Source organism: Echinococcus granulosus (assembly GCF_000524195.1).
Source record: "Echinococcus granulosus chromosome Unknown EG_S00141, whole genome shotgun sequence".
Taxonomy (NCBI): domain Eukaryota; kingdom Metazoa; phylum Platyhelminthes; class Cestoda; order Cyclophyllidea; family Taeniidae; genus Echinococcus; species Echinococcus granulosus.
The window spans coordinates 136086-154566 of NW_020170521.1; the positions used below are offsets into that span (position 1 = coordinate 136086).

General features: G+C 42.6%; 1 protein-coding gene across 1 annotated transcript; it reads right to left on the reverse strand. All coding sequences in view use genetic code 11, as the record gives it.

The window, feature by feature from the left end:
• Positions 1 to 1802: 1802 nt before the first annotated feature.
• EGR_09295 (Serine/threonine-protein phosphatase PP1-beta catalytic subunit) lies at positions 1803 to 12507 on the reverse strand (the record flags this gene model as incomplete). The annotated part of the gene is made up of 10 exons (XM_024498544.1): positions 1803 to 2015; positions 2248 to 2260; positions 3913 to 3997; positions 4268 to 4343; positions 8036 to 8322; positions 11246 to 11317; positions 11512 to 11616; positions 11766 to 11996; positions 12284 to 12415; positions 12453 to 12507. 10 exons carry the CDS (start codon positions 12505 to 12507, stop codon positions 1803 to 1805), a joined length of 1269 nt encoding a protein of 422 aa, XP_024347049.1.
• Positions 12508 to 18481: the final 5974 nt, after the last annotated feature.

Here is an 18481-nt window from a genome sequence, read left to right on the forward strand (position 1 = left end):
TTATGCCTTCTTACCTCTTTTGGAGAGGCTCGGGTCGCTGCATTCGTAGATATCAATCCATGATTTCTGTGGCTGGATGATAAATCTTACCGGGACGGAAGGAGTACAAGTACTGCAAATTGGAGAATTTGTGACTACCCCTAACAGAAGGGCTGAAAATGCCGTCTACCTCCAGCAACTACCGCAATCCTATACTCTACAGGAAAGCTATTAATAACTGAAGCGACATTAACCGTGAACCACGTGAAAAAGTTTGCTACAAAGCCGCCTACATTCCATTGTGAAGATGTCAATTAAGTGAAATCACGATGCCTTCACTACTGCCCTACTAGCAGGGTGGAATCCAGACAGATATGGCCGAGCAGCACTGAAGTGGCGAGGAGAAAGTAGACGCAAAACCTTACCCCCACAGAACTATGCTAGTTCTCGTCCCTTTTTAATAGACTCTGCTTTTAAGCCAGTAATTTTATGACTAGCGATGGACAGCGTGATGATCGGCATATCCCATGCCCCCGGATCCAATTTCCTTGCAAGACGAAACTGCAGATCCATTAGAACTGCCAAGAGGAATTAGAGACATTGCGGTTAAGTATCTTCCCAGATGCATGGAAATTTGATAACTGGCACGGGCGGTTCGTGAGTCTCTTTCTCAGGGCACCAACTACGCTGTGATGGCTGACGCGGGAGACTGACGAAGGAGGGCGTCAAGAACGAGGCATAAAAGAGAGGAGTAGCTACGTAATACGTTGGTTGTTTGTTTAACATTTGGTTATGGTAAGGGGGTCACCAAAGTGCTCCACCATTGCACCCTCGCCGGGTGAACTAGCCTCTGGACCATACCAGAAGACCTAGGCCCTTCTGCATGTCGAATGGATTTCGCCCGAGCATTACCCTCTTGATCCTTCAGGGGAATCTCGAGAAGCTAAATGAGCTTCAAAGCTGACAGGTAAGGATAATATTATCTTGTCAGCTGATAACCGCAGCCCTTTAGTGAGCGTCATCTACTTTAGTTTTCGCTAAACTTATCTCATCTAATCTCGATTTAGGGTGCGGTCGGATTTTTGACAACCAATTACTACCATAAACACTGTGTATGCCTACCGGTCACTTCTACACGAGATGGTTCAATGAGAAAGTGGAAAATGACAAAAAAAGCATAGTTCCCCACTTTTTTCTCTGAGATATTTGTAACCAAACCACAATTCACGATAAGACACTGAAGACATAGGTCAAGCTTCCAGTCAAAAGGACGAGGTGAGGGGGGGGAGAGTGTTTATGAGCCTAACCAAGACTTTAAACCTTTTCATACAGCCTAAATTACCTAGGGAAGGAAGTTTAAACGGTTTCGACATTTTTTTTTCTTTACCTGTTTGTCCTCTAACTCGGCCAATTTGAACCGTCCAAGGCCTCATGGTTAGGTATTGAATGGGAAGGCTATCAATAAGCGCGTCTACGATGCTGAATTCCCCCTTTTTGTTAAGTCCTCCTCAGAATCAGAATTTGTTGCCGCCACCTTATCTCCAATCCAGACCCTTTTTCCATCCTGCCAAAGCATCACCACGTAAATGAAGCGATAAGAATAAATAAAAATATCTCATATTGTCTCACTTTTCACATCAAGGATGGAGGATCACCGTCGCAAGCTGGGCTTCAGACATGGGAGGCAGTTTTTAAATTCAAAGGTAAGGGAGTTTTTAGAGAATACCTTTCGTGTTTAAGTAGGCGATTGAAAGTTCCTAAATTTTTTGGTCTCGGGCTCCCCTCGAGTCACAAACGAGCATTGCCACAAACTCGAGGGCTTGTTACTGGCAGCTATCAAGAACACTAGGGCTAAGACGAACAAAGGCCAGGTGAACGTGTGCAAATATTTCCCAAGTCGTGGGTGGGACCGCGTAAAATAAGGACAGCTTTGCGATTTGGAAATCGTACTCCTTGCCGAAGAAATTCTGCAAACAATCGTGGTAGTGCTCATGACCACAGCATCCATACTTCATGATTCTGAACTCGTGGAATCCCTACAAATGGTTACAAAGGAAGTGTAAAGGTAGTTGTTTTCGGAGCCATAACGCAGACTGATGGATGCCACTTTGCCTTGTTATTCCCCACTGCACTGCACGCGCCTTACAGCTACAATTTGAAGCCACCAGTCAATCACGGGGAGGCTAAATACGACAATCGAATTTCGCCACAAATTCAATAGCTCTCACCCACTCATCACCTCTACTCAACACTCGACTAATTACTTACGAGAGCTTCGATTCTACTTTAAGGGAAGGGGGATGAGGGAGGGGCAATGTAGAACTGATTAAGCCTGCAGGTCTAGCAGTTCGAATCCTCTCATTGCATTTTTTATTCTTGAGAAAGCCACTAGTATGGACGATCACAATAGGAAAGTCGTGTTGACGTCTACTATTAAGGTTGCCGTAGCTGGCAGAGATAAGCACTTCGTGGGAGGCATGTATGGTTTTCGCCAACCCATGTTTCATAAGACTGCCCTAAGATCAGACACCTGTCACGTTGATGGTGATCAACAACCAAAACAAAGCCGATGAGTGAAACACTGCAAGTGCAAAAAAGCTTTCACCTATGCCGATTGTTTGCCAGGGATACCTACACCAGCAAACTATCGAAATTCTCTTCCTATCTTGTGTTGACAGATGGAGGCAAAGGGAAGTGAAGTCAGGGGATGACACCCAAAACGTGGCGCCTTACCAAAGAAAGGAGATTCAAGGCGTTGTAGTTATGCTAGAGGGCGCGTAATCGGTCTCGAAACCGTAATCGAGACAGTACTGATAGATGAGATAACAAAAAGTCTAACAATACACGGACAATCCCAGATAAAAGACGAGATTTTTATTCGTTAAAGACAGCTACCGATCAAAGGAAGACTGATTACGACACTCTAGTTGCAGAGAATACCACTAGCTCCTACCTCATCGAGGGGTTTGAAGTACTTTTCGATGAAAAACAAACGAGAATATGCTGCGCCGCAATTATGGACATATTTTGTTCCTGGAGCACGTATCTCGACACAGACAGTAACACACTACTATGCAATATAGCCAGATTTCAATTGGAGCTCGAGAAACAACCAGAAACTTCTCACGAGAACTTGCTTTGATCATGGGATAATTGCCAACAAATATCGCCAAGCTTGAGGGCGAATTCCTTTACAGTAGCAGTCAGCACCCAATAACGGCACGTTCCTCACAGAGCGCCATATTATGGTAAGGCATTTGACAAGCACGACCACGACTCAGAGGGCTTGTTCGCATCCGCTATTGGTGTCTGTCGTATCTGGCGAAAGCATCAAACATGGCCGCAATGCTGAAGATTTGTTGAAGTCAAGCTTTAAGGGCGGTTCTACTGAAATGAGCAAAAAGCGCCAGTTACCGTTCTGTTAAATCCATTTCAACCACGTTTTTCAAAAGTTCAGCCTAAATTTACAGCACTCCACCTTCACAACAACATTGATAGCGCAGTCCCAAATCCCATCGGTTGTTTCAAATACTTGCTGACCTCCAAAAACAAGGAACCCAGGAAGAAACAAAGAACAAGAGTGAGCCAAGTAGTGACGGTTATAACGTGGCGTCTTAAAGACGCAAGTAAAACCAGGATTTGGCAATTCTGCAAAAGAGGAGGGCGGGAGGACAAGGAATAGGGGGCGGAAGTGGTGACGCTGGTGACAGCAGCAGCGCCAAAAGCAACGCTAGTGGTAAACTGCACTCCTCTCTGTTGTGAGCCCGGCAAGGATGGGAAAGAGAACACGATAGGGTAAAAAGAAGCTGTGGAGGGAAGTGGTTTTTATGGTACAGGTAGTGAATGTAGTGAAGCAGAATAGGGACGGAGAGGCAAGAAAGAAGAGATCAGCGTGGGGTACACCATTTTCACGTGCGTGCGTGTGGACATTACCTTCCGGGATCGCGGCTGGAAAACAGTTTGATTGGTAGCTTTTTTTGTGAACGGACGACGGCCTCATATAGTTGAATGGCATAACCTATGGAAGTAAACTGGTGAATAACGTGGTAAAGCAGTCGTGTGGCTGTTGCCGCTGCTACAACAGACTAACCACTTCGGCAAGGGTGATTTGGCATTCATACACAAACACGCGTAGGGTGAACATTATTTCATTACCATAAATAACGTGATGTAATGACTGACAAATGGTTGCAGCCCCACGTCAGTCAAACATAAAAATAATTGCATAACAGCACGTATGAGTCAGAGAAGTAACCCACCTTAGACCGAGCATACTACATCGTGGGACGAGCGAAACCGCCTTGACGAGCAGAATTAACGCCAAGGTACTGATATTTCGACTTCTTTTCGGAGGGCTTAAGAATCTGAAAAAAGGTTGAAATTTTAGGGAAGCCTGACCCTAAGCAAAGACGTGGATTATGACAGCATTCCGTTCATGCCTATCGTTTTGGACCCTTCAGACGAGTTAGCGTTTATACACACTTGAAAAAAAATTACGGATATCAATTAGCTCTACAGTGGTTAGTACAATGCTATGAGATTTTGAGGTTCAACTCTGTCGAAATAATGCGTAAAAGGTCACATTAAAATTGATCTGTTCCCTAAGAGCCTTAGAATATGAAAAGCCAATGGAAACATAGCAGTCTTGAAAGAAGACTGCCAACCCTAGCAAGACATCAGAGGTAACGCATATTTTGAGATATTGGGCACGAGGCAAACGTTGGAATGCACTGAAACGGTATATGCTGATATTTCGGTACCGCTGACAGCTAAATCCCTATCTAGTAAGGGTGAATTAAGTTAGGTCGACTAATAAAACAGCACGTTCAATAAACCAATGCTTCTTTAATTGCACTTCGGCTGTGAAGGCGTTAGAGCAATTAAAATTAGGACAACACTGCGGAACTGGCAAGCCGTAAGAAACAAAAAGGTTTAGTCAGCTAGTTAGTTTAGTCATTTTGGAAGACTGCAATCAGGAGAAAGCGCCTACGTACTCAGCATTGTGAAAGACAGAACTTCAGGGTTGCCTAAATACATTTGTTCATACGGAGAGCATGTATACTGTGCGGGGTATCAAACGAGGAAGACTAAATAAGTCTGAATAAAAGTATTTCTCAGTAGGAGATGCAGCATTTAATGCAATTGAGTAGGCAGACAAAAGGCCCTTGATAGTTCAGAGGCAAAAACTATTCCATGATGTGTAATAAAGGGACTAGCGGTGTTTAAAGGTAGCGGAAAAATGCTTCTTTCTATTGTAAGATAGAGAATTTGTTGCTTTAAGTCAGCATCCCCTTATGCTATTGTTAAAGAAAAACGAAAGACCTCTAGTGCAGATGGTCGCATCACCATCCACACCTTTAAGGGATTTCGATAAATTTGTGGTGGGAAGCATCCAGTGGATGACGAGTCCTATAGAAATCAGCAGCAAATTTCTTTGCTGTGGGAGTCGAATATCCGTTAGGATATAGATCTTAAGTGAATTTCCAGCTGGAGATATAATTCCAACAAAAAATACAGTAGACGATCAGTGCGCAAATAACTATGAAAAAAATGACAATTTTGGAGTAATAGACGAGGCTGATAGGCAGTTAATATGGAATCCACTTGGGCCTTTATTCAAAACGAATACAAGACGTTCATCAAAACTCCTCATATAAATAATGGCAACTTTTGCCCTTTCGGGGTTAATAATACTGACAGACTAATGTCAGTATGGTTTCTCATATGAACAAAATCTCATCAAAATGGGAAGTGAGAAGAGACAAGAGCTTCTGATGGAAACAAAAGTTACCTCTCCCTTAAGGTCTTTTTACTGGAAAGCAGACAACTGTTAACAGTGACTTAATGAAAGAAAATTCATTTCACTTCAATAGGTTATGATGATGTAGATGGGATATATTAGAACAATCCCTCATAAGTGACTCAAAGCACAAAATTCCGACCAAAACACCAAAGTACGACAATGTCAACCCCCTCAACCTCAAAGAATTAAAAATGGGAGCAATCTTTAAAGCAATTTAGGACATCACACACACTTTTTTATGGAAACTTAGGGTTTAACTGCAATTTTATTCCCACTTACGCTATTATCCAGGATTTCAAAGGCAGGCATAAGAATGGTTTGGTTTCAAGTAACTCCACTTCCACTAATTTGAAAAATAGGAAAACTTATTGAAGACAAATAGCTTCGCGATTAATTCAGCTACCACTGCCACCCTCGCCACGACAAAATCTATTGCTGCGGAGAAAAAAAGTAAGCAAAAGTACCTCCACAGGCACTAGCAAGGAAATTTCAAACCCTCGCCAACTGTACTTTAGTACTTAGTGAAGAGAAATGCGGGAAAGCATCGCTACTACTACGGAAATTCTAGCTGTAGACCAGTCTTTTCTGCTTAGGTAGACAACGACCACTAAAACCAAGTAAGAAGCGAATAACAACAAAAATTCCAGCTTTTCAGACGTAATACCTACTCTTTAACGTCAAGAAAATATAATTGTGGCGGTTGAAGGGAAGAATAAAAGCCCCTGTTTATATGAGCTGTCATTGTTTACAAAAAGCGAAAGACCCCTAGGCCACCCTTACGTAGATAGGCGCCAGTGGTAGTGATGAGTCAAATAGTAGACCGCTTACAAAACAGCTGCCTCAAATTCAGAAAGCCTAATCTTTTAAGGTCTTCAATAAACGGGAGATTTGTTTGTGGATGTGAATCTAGGCCGGAATCAAACTCCAACAATTTTGTGCAGAAGACAAATAATCGGAGTCGGCGATGTACCTTTGTTCAAGAGGAACTCCAAAGACCTCGAGCACAGGCAACTATGCAACGAAGTAAGAAAGATTGTTTATCCTCAAAAAATCCGGCTAAAAATTGAGCCGCGATCCAGATGAAATAAATAGCTACCCTTTCGGCATGGCAATAAAAGTTTAATAGTGTGAAGCTGGCGAGGCAATGAAACGATTAGTAATATAGTAATTTAGTGCATAAATGTATCAAAACGACTCATCAGATAGACAAATGATGTTCAAAAAATTACCAAATAGTGACAGGAATAAGCAGACTTCAACATAGTAAAAAACTTGTATAAAAAATTATGCCTTCAGCTTTGATGGTTACGAACATTTAAAAGGAGGCACTCCTAGAGCACAACCTGATCGAATCGAGAACATCCGAAAGTCAATAGCTTACTACTACTGTGAACAGCCATGGTGCCGCAAAGGAGGGCCTTTCGCACTCCCCGGCGCAACGAATAGCCAGTTTACCACTAATGTAGGAATATTAAGGCTATTTTTAGGAGCAATGACCCAATGAAACCCTTTTTTGAAAGTCAAACAAACATGTTGTTATGCAACTATATAAAGGATTAGCTAGAGATATGTACTTTGAATTAGAGAAAAAAAATGAATGGCGATGTAAGCGAATGCGATGAACGTTCAAATTAAACTATGATTTTCGATCCGAAACGAGGGGAGCCATTGTGGTAAGGTTACAGAGGAATGTGTTCCAAAACGCTTACTAATGGCCAACATAGGTCACAGACCAATTCAGACAAAAATGGTGGTGCAAGCATGTAAAAGCGCCTGGTGATCGAGTCTTATCAAGGAAGGAGATAAACCTGCATAAACTTGTACCTACAGGGGGCTTCAAGTGTATCACAGTGATGAGACACCGAGCCACTCAGCAGGTAAATGTTTTGATGTGAAAACTTCAAAGATGCTTGCACATCTGCCAACGGCAATTTCGATCGTGCTGACTAAGTTCGCAGTCAACAAACTAAATAATGACACCTGTGAAAAGACAACCTGCCTGAACCCAGACAACTAATCCAAGCACAGCCTGCCGTGAAATGGCAGGAAAGACGGTTTTCACTCTTATTTCATATCTGCAAAATCCCAATTTGTCTTGAACGTCCCTCAAAGCTGTCTCATCCTCTTTTATTATGTTAAGCTTTTCATAAAAAAATCGTTTTAACCTGCAGAGACTCTGAAGGACATTGGTATTCAGAAAAGAGTGAACTACACCAAATACATCAAAGTTCAAGACTATTACACTCCATTTACCTGGAAGGAGCACATGAGTGTTTCATCGACTGACATCATTCCACCGGCGTTATCAAACTCGCCGCAGTAGTTGGGCGCCGAAAAGAGGGTGACGAGACGGCGCTGAGCAAAGAACTCGTACCCATCTTCCACCACTTGATGAGCACGGCAGATAAGGTCAAGGTCGTGGCGATGCAGGAACTTCTCCACCACATCCACGCCGAATACGAAGCTAACGCCTCTGTCATTCTCGCCCCAGCCTCTTGTGTCCTTGTCCGGATCAGCCCATAGAATGTCGCAGAGCAGACCTAGAATCAGACTTCAAAAGTGACCCCCGACATTTTTGGAAACACTACTTTTTACTACTAAACGACCAGTTTGTCCTTTCTCAGCCGCCACTATTGAAGTAAATTCACATCAGACCCAGACTTTCGATGAGAAGTTAACCGAGAAAGATTCGGATGGGTGATATCTCGCAGAAGGCAATGCACACAAATTAAAACGTCATCAAGGTATTAAAAGGAAAAGCGATCTTACACTACTTCGCAATCAACTATTTACGATTTATTAAGATTAAGTTATCCCCATTCATTCACAGCTGTCGAGGTGATTTCAATGAGCATTGGGGATCCTTGGATTTTAAAAGCTTGATAGTTCCAGTTTACACACCATTTAGTTTACCCCAAATAATTTCACACTTTGGGCAACCGATGGAGGCATCTCATGTGGACGCTTAATGATATTAACGGTACGTTCACGAGAGAGGATCACGTGGGGAAAAAACCCCGCAGTAGAAGGCAGTCTGTTAGCCCATCCTTACCGACTATCACTCTCTAAATTATTGTGGTACCATGAAAGAGGTAGGAACCGGTGTTTATTAAAAACCTTTTGCAAATATTTGTTAGTAAAAAAAATTGATGATACAAACAACTACTTCATCTATAATGTGAAAAAACAAATTGGTCGGTAGTTCGAAAAATAATAATCTGTTGGACTAACGAAAAACTAGGCCTTTCCGAAAGCAAATAAGTACTATTTACTATTTGATACTTAACTGGCTGCATTCAAGAGACTGATATCATGAACAGTCACTTTTTACGTCCAAGTAAATGAAAATAGTTGAATCAAAGACCTGCACCGATTTCAAAATGGGTCTTACGGCAAAATGGAGACTTCCACCAGGAACAGCAAGCCAAGCTGCAAACAAGTAATTACCTCAATTTTATGCCCAATTAATTATCCAGCTCTTCAAAAGAACTCAATTAGGCTCCGGTGCAAGCTCCTACGGAAAAGATGGACTAATGAGACCTAAATACTGGCTCATGGTTGAGGGTTTTCCATCATTGCGTTGTGGGGGATGCTTGAGACACTCAACAGTTAGCCTACCATTTTCCGACTACCGACCTTCATATTACCTTCAACTTTATCCAAGCCTGTCGAGAGCTTCTGGGAAAATTTGATTGTGATTATGTCTTCTACAACAATAACTGCATACCATTGGAGGGTTTCGAATTTGGTGTATTAACACCGTGGATATAAAAAGGACATTCTTTGATCAAGAAAAACATTCACTTATACTTAGACAACTTCAACCAATTTGAAACAGTTTTTTTCATTGGTGTTTCTGACGCAATCATTCAAAAAATGATTCTGAAAGGTTCCCGAAAGTGGACAAAAAGAGGTGGGTGGATCCGAAATGGTCAAATGGATTTTCCAATGATATGTTAGCTTGATGAAGGGATGGTTAAGTAAATGAAGAGCTAGGTGGACGAAAACGAGATGAATGGATAGTGGAACAACGACGAGCTGGAGCTCTCCAGATAACACTCAAATTACTTAGATGGAAAACTTGGACCTAATTAATAACATCGACATGCTTTTCGTAAATGATACACCTGTCATTTAAACTTGTTTCAAAAGCCGGAAAAACACAAATTTCGGTGCACCTAAATTGAAATGACAACAGGGCTGTCGTGTAATTTTGCGGGGCAAATAGACATCAAAACTGTCAGCATCTTCCTCTAGAGGCAGAGAATGAAGGTGCGCAGTTGGTCAAATTTGCGTAGCCCCGCGTCATTCCCGAATCACGCGGGCCTTCGTGACAAATCCCGCCTTCATTCTTCCTCTCTCCCACTTCCTATTTTGCTTCCACCCTCTCTCCAAGGGGTTTTTTGAGAAGAAAAAAGAAAATGTGCCCTTCTTTTGGAATGCCAACGCAGGGCAAACAAATCCAGTGATACCTTTATATGCATATTTACGGACGCAAACGGTATTGTCTGCGGGATTTGTCATAGCACAATTATGTGTATGAAAAAAACAATTTAAACTCGCAAACACTAGTTTGATAAGCATAATTACCTAGCAAGGAGTAGGTTGATGCACGAAACCAGTGTTTAACAAGAAGCAGGACATTGACAAATAAAAAACGCGTCTAGTGATCTCGAGGTACTATCGAGTATGGATTTATCTATATCAGAAAAAAAGATTGTTAACATTGTCACTACAAGAAGCACCGAACTTTCAATTAAACATGAGCGTAAAAGCCTTTGGAAAGGATCAACCATTCTCCAATCAGGATGGCGCAAGAGTTGATGTAGGATTTTACAGTTTTCTTTTAAAAAAAGCTTCAACATTGGGATTATGACGCGTAAGACAAGCGTTGATTAAGCCTGTATGAGGCAGCGAGAGGGAAGGAAAGCTGTAGTAACTCGAGTGCGTAAATGCACACCCAGAAAGAGCGTAATACACACAGACGACACATGAACGCGTGTAAAGGTCAGTGTGAGAATTGAGGGTTGAATGAAAAAAAGGATAAAAACGGAGGCTCCCTTTTTTATATTTAATTGGCGTAAAATAGAAAAGATTGCATGCAGGAAGTTCGATTTTTTTCCCTCTCTAGAATTGCGCCACAAAGGCGTGACGAAATCGGTTAACACACACCCATGGATACCAGAGAGGAGCTTTCCAAAAGATGATCCCCTTACAATAAAGTAAAACTCCTAATCGCCAACTCATGGAGAAACAATTTCCTGATCCGGCGACTCAATGGAATAGCAGCGACACACGAGGCCATCGCATTTTGTGCCAAAAAACACTACCTTTTTTATTACTAGATGTACATATCCTCTTAAAAACGAAAACGACAGAGCAGAATGCTCCAAAATTGAGAATCAGTGATGGATATACTCGAAAAGCACTTTTAAAACTCCTCAAACTGTTTTGCTGACATACCGGTATCTGGAACATCAGTGGGACGTAAAACCCGACGGATCTGTTCCATAGTTTGAAGGTCTGGAGATAATCCTGTTAACAAAACAACTTGTTATAAATCGTCAATTATAAATTGTTAATGAAATGCAAATCCCGATATGTACGATTTTTAAACCCGAAACCTATTCAGATTTCAGTAATTGTGCACGAGCATTAACACACTTGCACTTCTGACCCTTCACTAATGACAATGAGAATCTTAAATACTTTTGAACTAACTTGCTCACCTCCATGACAACAAAATATTTTTTCATCAACAATGGCTGCAACAGGAAGACAATTGAAACAGTCTGTGAATGTCTTCCATAGTTTTACATTGTATCTTCGTTTACCTAAAACAGAAAAAAAATGGAAATTAGTAATCCTTCGTCTCGAACACTTCGGTGCCTGAGCCAATCCCAACTATTTCAAGACACACAGGTCACAAGCCCAAACAGCTACTAAATTGGTACGTGTGTAAGTGACTATGCAAGGTACTCACATTCATCATAGAATCCGTATATTCTGTTAATTGAAGCGCATTCATGATTGCCACGGAGAAGAAAGAAGTTCTCAGGATACTTTATTTTGTAGGCCAAAAGAAGGCAAATAGTTTCCAAGCTCTGTTTCCCTCTATCCACGTAATCGCCAAGGAAGAGGTAATTAGCGTCGGGAGGAAACCCACCGTATTCGAACAATCGCATCAAATCTGTGTACTGACCGTGAATATCTCCTACGAATTTTAAGAATGGAAAATAAGGTTCAGGCATATTTCAGGAGAGAACAAACGAACAGGTCTTCACTTGTATCTCAAAAAAATACGGGGCCAATACGTACATGAACATTTAAGCTTGTTACTTCAAAAAAACTACTAAAATGCCCAAAAAAAGTTCTCTTATACAACAACAAGTAGTGAAAATACACTTCCGTGCCACATTTGGCGTGCTTTCAGGAATTATTGGCACACAACTATCATGCATGGCATTAAGGTCACTATTATTAAAGGAAATGATGTTTTACCACATATTTTTAGCGGCGCTTCCAATTCCAGTAGAATAGGTTGCGAAAGGAAAATCTCCCTCGACTTGGCACATAGTGCTTTAATATCCTCTTCCTTCAGGTTTACAGCAGTGCTAATTCGAGGCCCTCTCACTAAAATCGGTGCAAAATGCCTATACACTATCAGTACCTTCCAACAGTGCTGAAATTATCTCATCAACATTCAAATCCAACTCGCCGGCCATCGTCCAAACTACCACCAAAACCAATAGCCGTAAATTAAAAAACGTTCGTATAACGTTCAAAACTTAGGAGATTAAAACAAATAACGTGATTTCTAATCTCTTGTCATTTTGCTGTGCCTTACTGTAATTAGGTGTAAAATCCCAAAAAATATCTATGGACGTTTCTATTGCTTTTGTTATTAAAAATTATGGTCCTAAAAATAGGGGCTAATAAGGCAAATCATGAGTTAATAATTTTGCACGGGAATTCAAACAATGCGTATTGTTTCAATTTTATTAAAGTTAAAATTAATGAGGCAAGTACAGATATTTTACCTTTTAAAACCGCTCATTAGACCACGTGATGTGATTCGAATGATTTTTTTCCTATTTATGTTCCCGTTGTCAACTTTTGCACCACAAATAGTGCTTTAGTCTTAAAATTGCATAAAACGGTTAAATCTTAATAAAAAATTGATTTAGCTACTTTTGAATGAGTAGATCTGTGCGATCCATTATATCTAATATCATTCCACCTTAACAGATTTAATCACACTCATTCAAGTTACAGCGTGGACTAGCTTAACAGTATGTTGCGAAACACGCTGCAGCAAGAGCCCCAGTGACTAATTGAGGATTCCTCAATTGTATGTGTCTTTCTCCAAGTACTATCAAGTGAGTCCTGAACGCATAATTCTGCATAACGTAAAATAATGCACTAATTGGAGAAGCTCCTAAGTGCAATAAAAGTAAGATTTTGCATAATTTCGAGAGGTCACGCAACAGATATTTTAGGAGGTACTGACGTCACCCTATTTTAATCCACTATGATGACTATGGAGGGTGAAAATACGTATGAGGTGGGCGTCTCTACTGTTGTAATGGCTTCACATTACCTCTCTCCATTCGCGCACACCGTAATTACCGATGTGGAGCCAGACACGATGCACGTGTTAATGCAGCGCTCTGAGTCTTTAATGGGCACAAAATGAGGCATATCAGTGCGGACGAAGTTGGTTATTATCGTGTTGAATGATTAAAAGAGCAAAGACGCAATCGGAATACCATTTGTCTAAGACTGAAGTATAAGCCTGCCTGTTTAGATGGACATCAAAGCTTGTACCAAAACACTATATGCTTTCTCTTCTAATTCATTTATTCCAAGAAGCTTGGCGCTACTTGGAATGAATGACGGGACAGTTTTCACGGTGATACGATGAACACGCACCTTCGGAACAATGCTGATCACTAAAGGAAGTGCCTAGATAAGGTGTGGCTGAGATTGCAGAATGCTCCACCCTCAGTAGGAGAAAGGGCATGGGAAAGAAATCACTTGGAAGACGAAGCAATACGACGGGCATTGTTGTGTTAACCATCGTTACAGATGACAGGTGCACAAAACCGGCATTTGAGAGGGAGCATCGCGCCCTCACTCCTTCATTTACATCCATTCGTATTAAGCAGATGCAGCTGACAGTTGTTTGAGACGAAGTGCGATGCGTCTGAGAGGGATCTTGCTCAATCACCATCTACTGCGTATCGGAGTTACACGCCATCTTACCCTCTATATTTTAGTAGTCCCTGCAGATCCGGTCAAATGCAGTGGATATCTTATTCCCATGATGAAATTGGATGAGATCGCACTTGGATTGGGTTCGTTTACCGACGCCACCACTAAAGCGCCTCGAATCGCCTTCAATGCTGCAGCAAGATACACCAGCATAGGAGAATGGTTTATTTCAGCGCATGACAGGCCAAATGTCTATCCAACTAATGGCAGTGACTAAATTTTTGTCCTGGAAGAACAGAATTGCCAAATTCGTTTATGAACAGAGCAGGTTTTGCATTGGAACTGATGGAAGGAAATTTCTCTGAAGGCCACTGATGGAGATGCACGACTTGTAACTTCCAAATCATGAAGGCCAAACACTTGGAAATAAATTTCGTCCTCTAACCGAAACAATGCGCATTCTCATACCTACGACTACACGAAGTGCAGCCTGTTGTTTGTGTAGGAACTCAAATTGATGAAAAGGAGTTGGGTAGTGTTCAGTTACCCTCTGAATCACTAATTAGCATTGGCGTTTGGCCAACTTCGATGTGCGCGTGCATGTGACACTGCAGTGAGTGTGTTCACCAACAACCGGCATAGATCGGCGTGAGTGGAATAGGTGTACCGGGATTGTGTCAACCAACTACCCAGTTATGCACGCCCCCGTCTACTTGAGTTACTACCGCTTGACTAACACGCAGGCATGCCGTGATTACTAGTGGTGGTGGTGGTGGTAAATTTAGATCAATCCAAGTGATTGTCTTGTCAAACACTTTCTGCCTGCGTGGGCCGAGGGTATTACGAAGTTTGCCACAAGTTTATTGCTGGCATTCACAATGTACCCACTTTCGAATGTCCAGTTGGTTTGACAGGATGTAATCCTCCGAAATCGTTGTGCAGTAGAAGTGAAGAGCCACACACAATTGCAACAAGCATCGCTAGATTGTTGTGACGCTTTGATTCCTCGTGTAACTCTCGGTTCGGGTGACAGTCCAATGAGAGACTCCGTCATTGAACCTCCAGTGGGTGGACTGGCCTCGCGAACATGACAACGGCCACCGAGCCATACTGTGCGTCGACTAAACCTATTCTGACCAAATATAGTGTCCACTTTCGGCTTCAGAGAAATCTGTGAGCACTACACTACACAGTCTCCACCTTGCTTTCAGTGGTGTGCCATCTATTCCTCGGCATTGGCGCATTCACAACTCCCATCTCAGTTATGCACTTCTGTTATCTCCAAGGCATCACCATGGCGAGTGATCCATGACATGCGAGTTACGCTTGAAGGCGGAGTAGGAGATAGGAAGCAGAGATGATTCGAGGCCTTATGACAATGACCACCCAAATTACTGAGAAGTTTATCCCTATCGAATTGGTGCTGTGCATCCCATGACGCTGGAGAAGGGCAACGACAAATGCATCGTATCGATGGAGACTGGCTGGAGGACTTGAAATTCCAGTGCCTGTGAGAGTCCAAACACCCATGAGGTGTGAGTGAGTGAAGAATATGAAGTATGGTGGCCTGTGATGGCTGGAGCAAGAAGTGAGGTGAAGGTCACTGGTAGAATGCAAACACATACGCGAGCACCGACACGGATGAGTGGATGAAGCACGTGTTTGATAGAATCGGAAATGCTGGCTACTTTGCAGTCCGCCACCTCCACGACATGTAATGTGTTCAGTAAAGACAGTCCTTTAGACCATTGGAGGAGTCATTGTTTCGCATGACTCCAGCATCAGATATGTCGGCCCATAACCTGCATGTAATGACCAACTGCGCTGGCATGGTGAGGAAACATTCGAATGCAACTTAGGCATTCACAAATCGAAAGGAACCACATCAGAGGCACTGGAACTCAGAACCGGCGAAGTGAAATGCCAGCACCCAACGCCGTTTGCTCAATTACATGCTTTATTCCTGCATTTGCACAATTTGTCGGGTTGGTTGTCTGCTTTGCAGCCATTGACACCGGCATAGCGGCCGGAAAGTAGGCTTTACAACTTCGGCATGAGCTGCATTGATGATAGCGAAGGAATTCCAGACATGACCCTGGCTGAGGACAAACAAACTCTATAAATAACCATTGAGATGAGAAGCATGACAGAAGGAGAAGTTGTAGGAAAGCGTCTGGACGTTGGTCCATGTACTTTGACTTGCTGTCGATTGAGGTGAGCTCATTCTCCTGTTGATAAGTGACAGTGGCAAAATGAGGTAAGCAGACGCATCCAAAAGCCGACAAGCTGACGTTTCATGTTGGTTGGGCGTCCTGCGTGTATCAAGTAAACAATTCGGTTCCACTCAATCTCGGTGTTGCTCGCTGCACTAGCTTCATGCAAAATATCATGGTTTGTTTGTGCGAGGAAACGGAGATACACATTTGTTTGTGATGTTTCTGTGCCCTCATGCGATGTGGCTCGGGGTTGTCTGCATTCCGAACCGAGTTGGATGCGAACTCAGTTCATTACACAACTAGGTTGCATGCCGTGGTTGTTACAGCTGTTGTTGTTGCTGCTGTTGCTTTGACTAATTGCGCCAACAAAAGTGGTTTAAATTCACACTGCCTTGCAAAAACACTCTCCTTGGTCATAACAATAGGAGATGGGAAGTGAAGGAATAACGAGCAGCAATTTCAACTTGAAATGAGTGACGGACCATTTGACTTGCGCCACCACTAACTGGATACGCATCGGCTTGTTTCCACCAACACGTGTAAATGGATGTGGAAGGGCTCCAAACACTTCTGCTTTGTCGCCTTATTGTACGCGCTACATGGAAGTGACGTTGTTCGCCTGTTTTCAAACAGTCCTACTGGGTGACTGACTGAGTGACCACTGATGAAGGATGTGTTTGGCCCTGCAACTTCCGTTACAGGATCAAACCATTTCCTGTTTGGTTATTCTCGCACTTTCCGCCCACTACTTATTCCTCACTTCCAAGGCCTCCATCACTTCACCTGCACATGCCTCTACTGGCTGCGTGTGTGTGTGTGCTCGTATGTGTGGTGACTACAAAGGCACTTGGTCACTTGGAATTCCTCCTCGAATGCCGAGCGAGTAGACCTGGAATCTACCCGACTCGATGCAACTCGGAGATGAGAGGGTGAATCGTCATTGAGAGAAACAGGGAGGACCTTTGCAACAGTGGGGAGAAAGTGCCCACACACAACTGATACCTTAAAACCCAACCGAGAACATTCTTTCGTTGTAGAATAGGCGATACATTTTTTCTCTTCCTACTTCAAGGGATTATTCGCCACTTATTTGGCAGTTGACAATTGCCTGATAGGGTTCGAAATGGAATAAAACATAGCAGGAGTAAAGGAATTTAAAGGAGGGTGGAAGAGGCAAATGGCGACTGGGAGATGACTGGTTGTAGGATGTGCTCCACTGCGGGTACAATATGTCGAGAGGGCTCCATTTGCTGATTTGTACCACTTTGGAAATAGATCACAGATCTCTTTTTAGTGCTCATGTTTTTGTTATGCACAAGAAAGGAAAGCTTTTGTGCATAGGGATTTTTTCGATGAAAAGTGTTTGCACCTCCAGGCTAAGGAAGCAGTGCACTGCTCCTGCTCCTTTAGGTCTTCTGTTTGTTTGAAATGCTTTTTTTAGAAATAGGATGGCATAGCTTCAAGCACTGCCCTGGTGGCATTATGAGCGATATGGCATAGGACGATGGTGAGATCCTGATGACATGACATGCAAGGAAGGCATCTGCCGTGGATGGCTTAATATGCACAAGTGAGAAACAGAAGATTCATCATGCTCTGTTGACTTCCAGACAATACTTCACTTTGAATTTGTGTCGCAGTCAGTTGAGATTAAAATGTAGGAAAATTATAGCTAGTGGTCGACGGAGTATGTCCGATGCAAAATACTACCATACTTCTTAAGCAAATCTCCTCCTCATGCCATGCCCCTGCATGATTCCTTTCAAATGTTCGGCAGCAAATAAAAGCAATTGTTATACGTATGTAGTGTCGACATAAAAACCTCATTTATGTGACAGGAATAAGCATAGTTGGCTGGAAGACGTGACGTGTGACGAAAAGACAACGAAACACAAATGGGAAGAGAGAAATGTGACTTGTCCTAGCACAATCTGCAGGGTGACACTGATTCCACCATGTTAGGAGGAAGCAAACGAGAACGCACTTTCCATTATACACCACAATTATTGCTTCAAGGGAGGAGTAGCCACGCAAAACTCGAGTATTTCGAGGCTGATACGTTGATTTTTTCACATTTGACAAACACCACAAATGGCGTTAGCACATCCATCAGTGAGTGCTGATGGCTTCCAATGAGCTGCGCAAAGCTGACAAGTAAATCTGCTTTGTCGTCCAAGGCTACCTTCATGGTCAACCTCCCGTATGCACCATCACAACGGAGTCGGTGCTGCAAGCAAACACTCACGAAGCAACCGCGTCAGTGTCATCG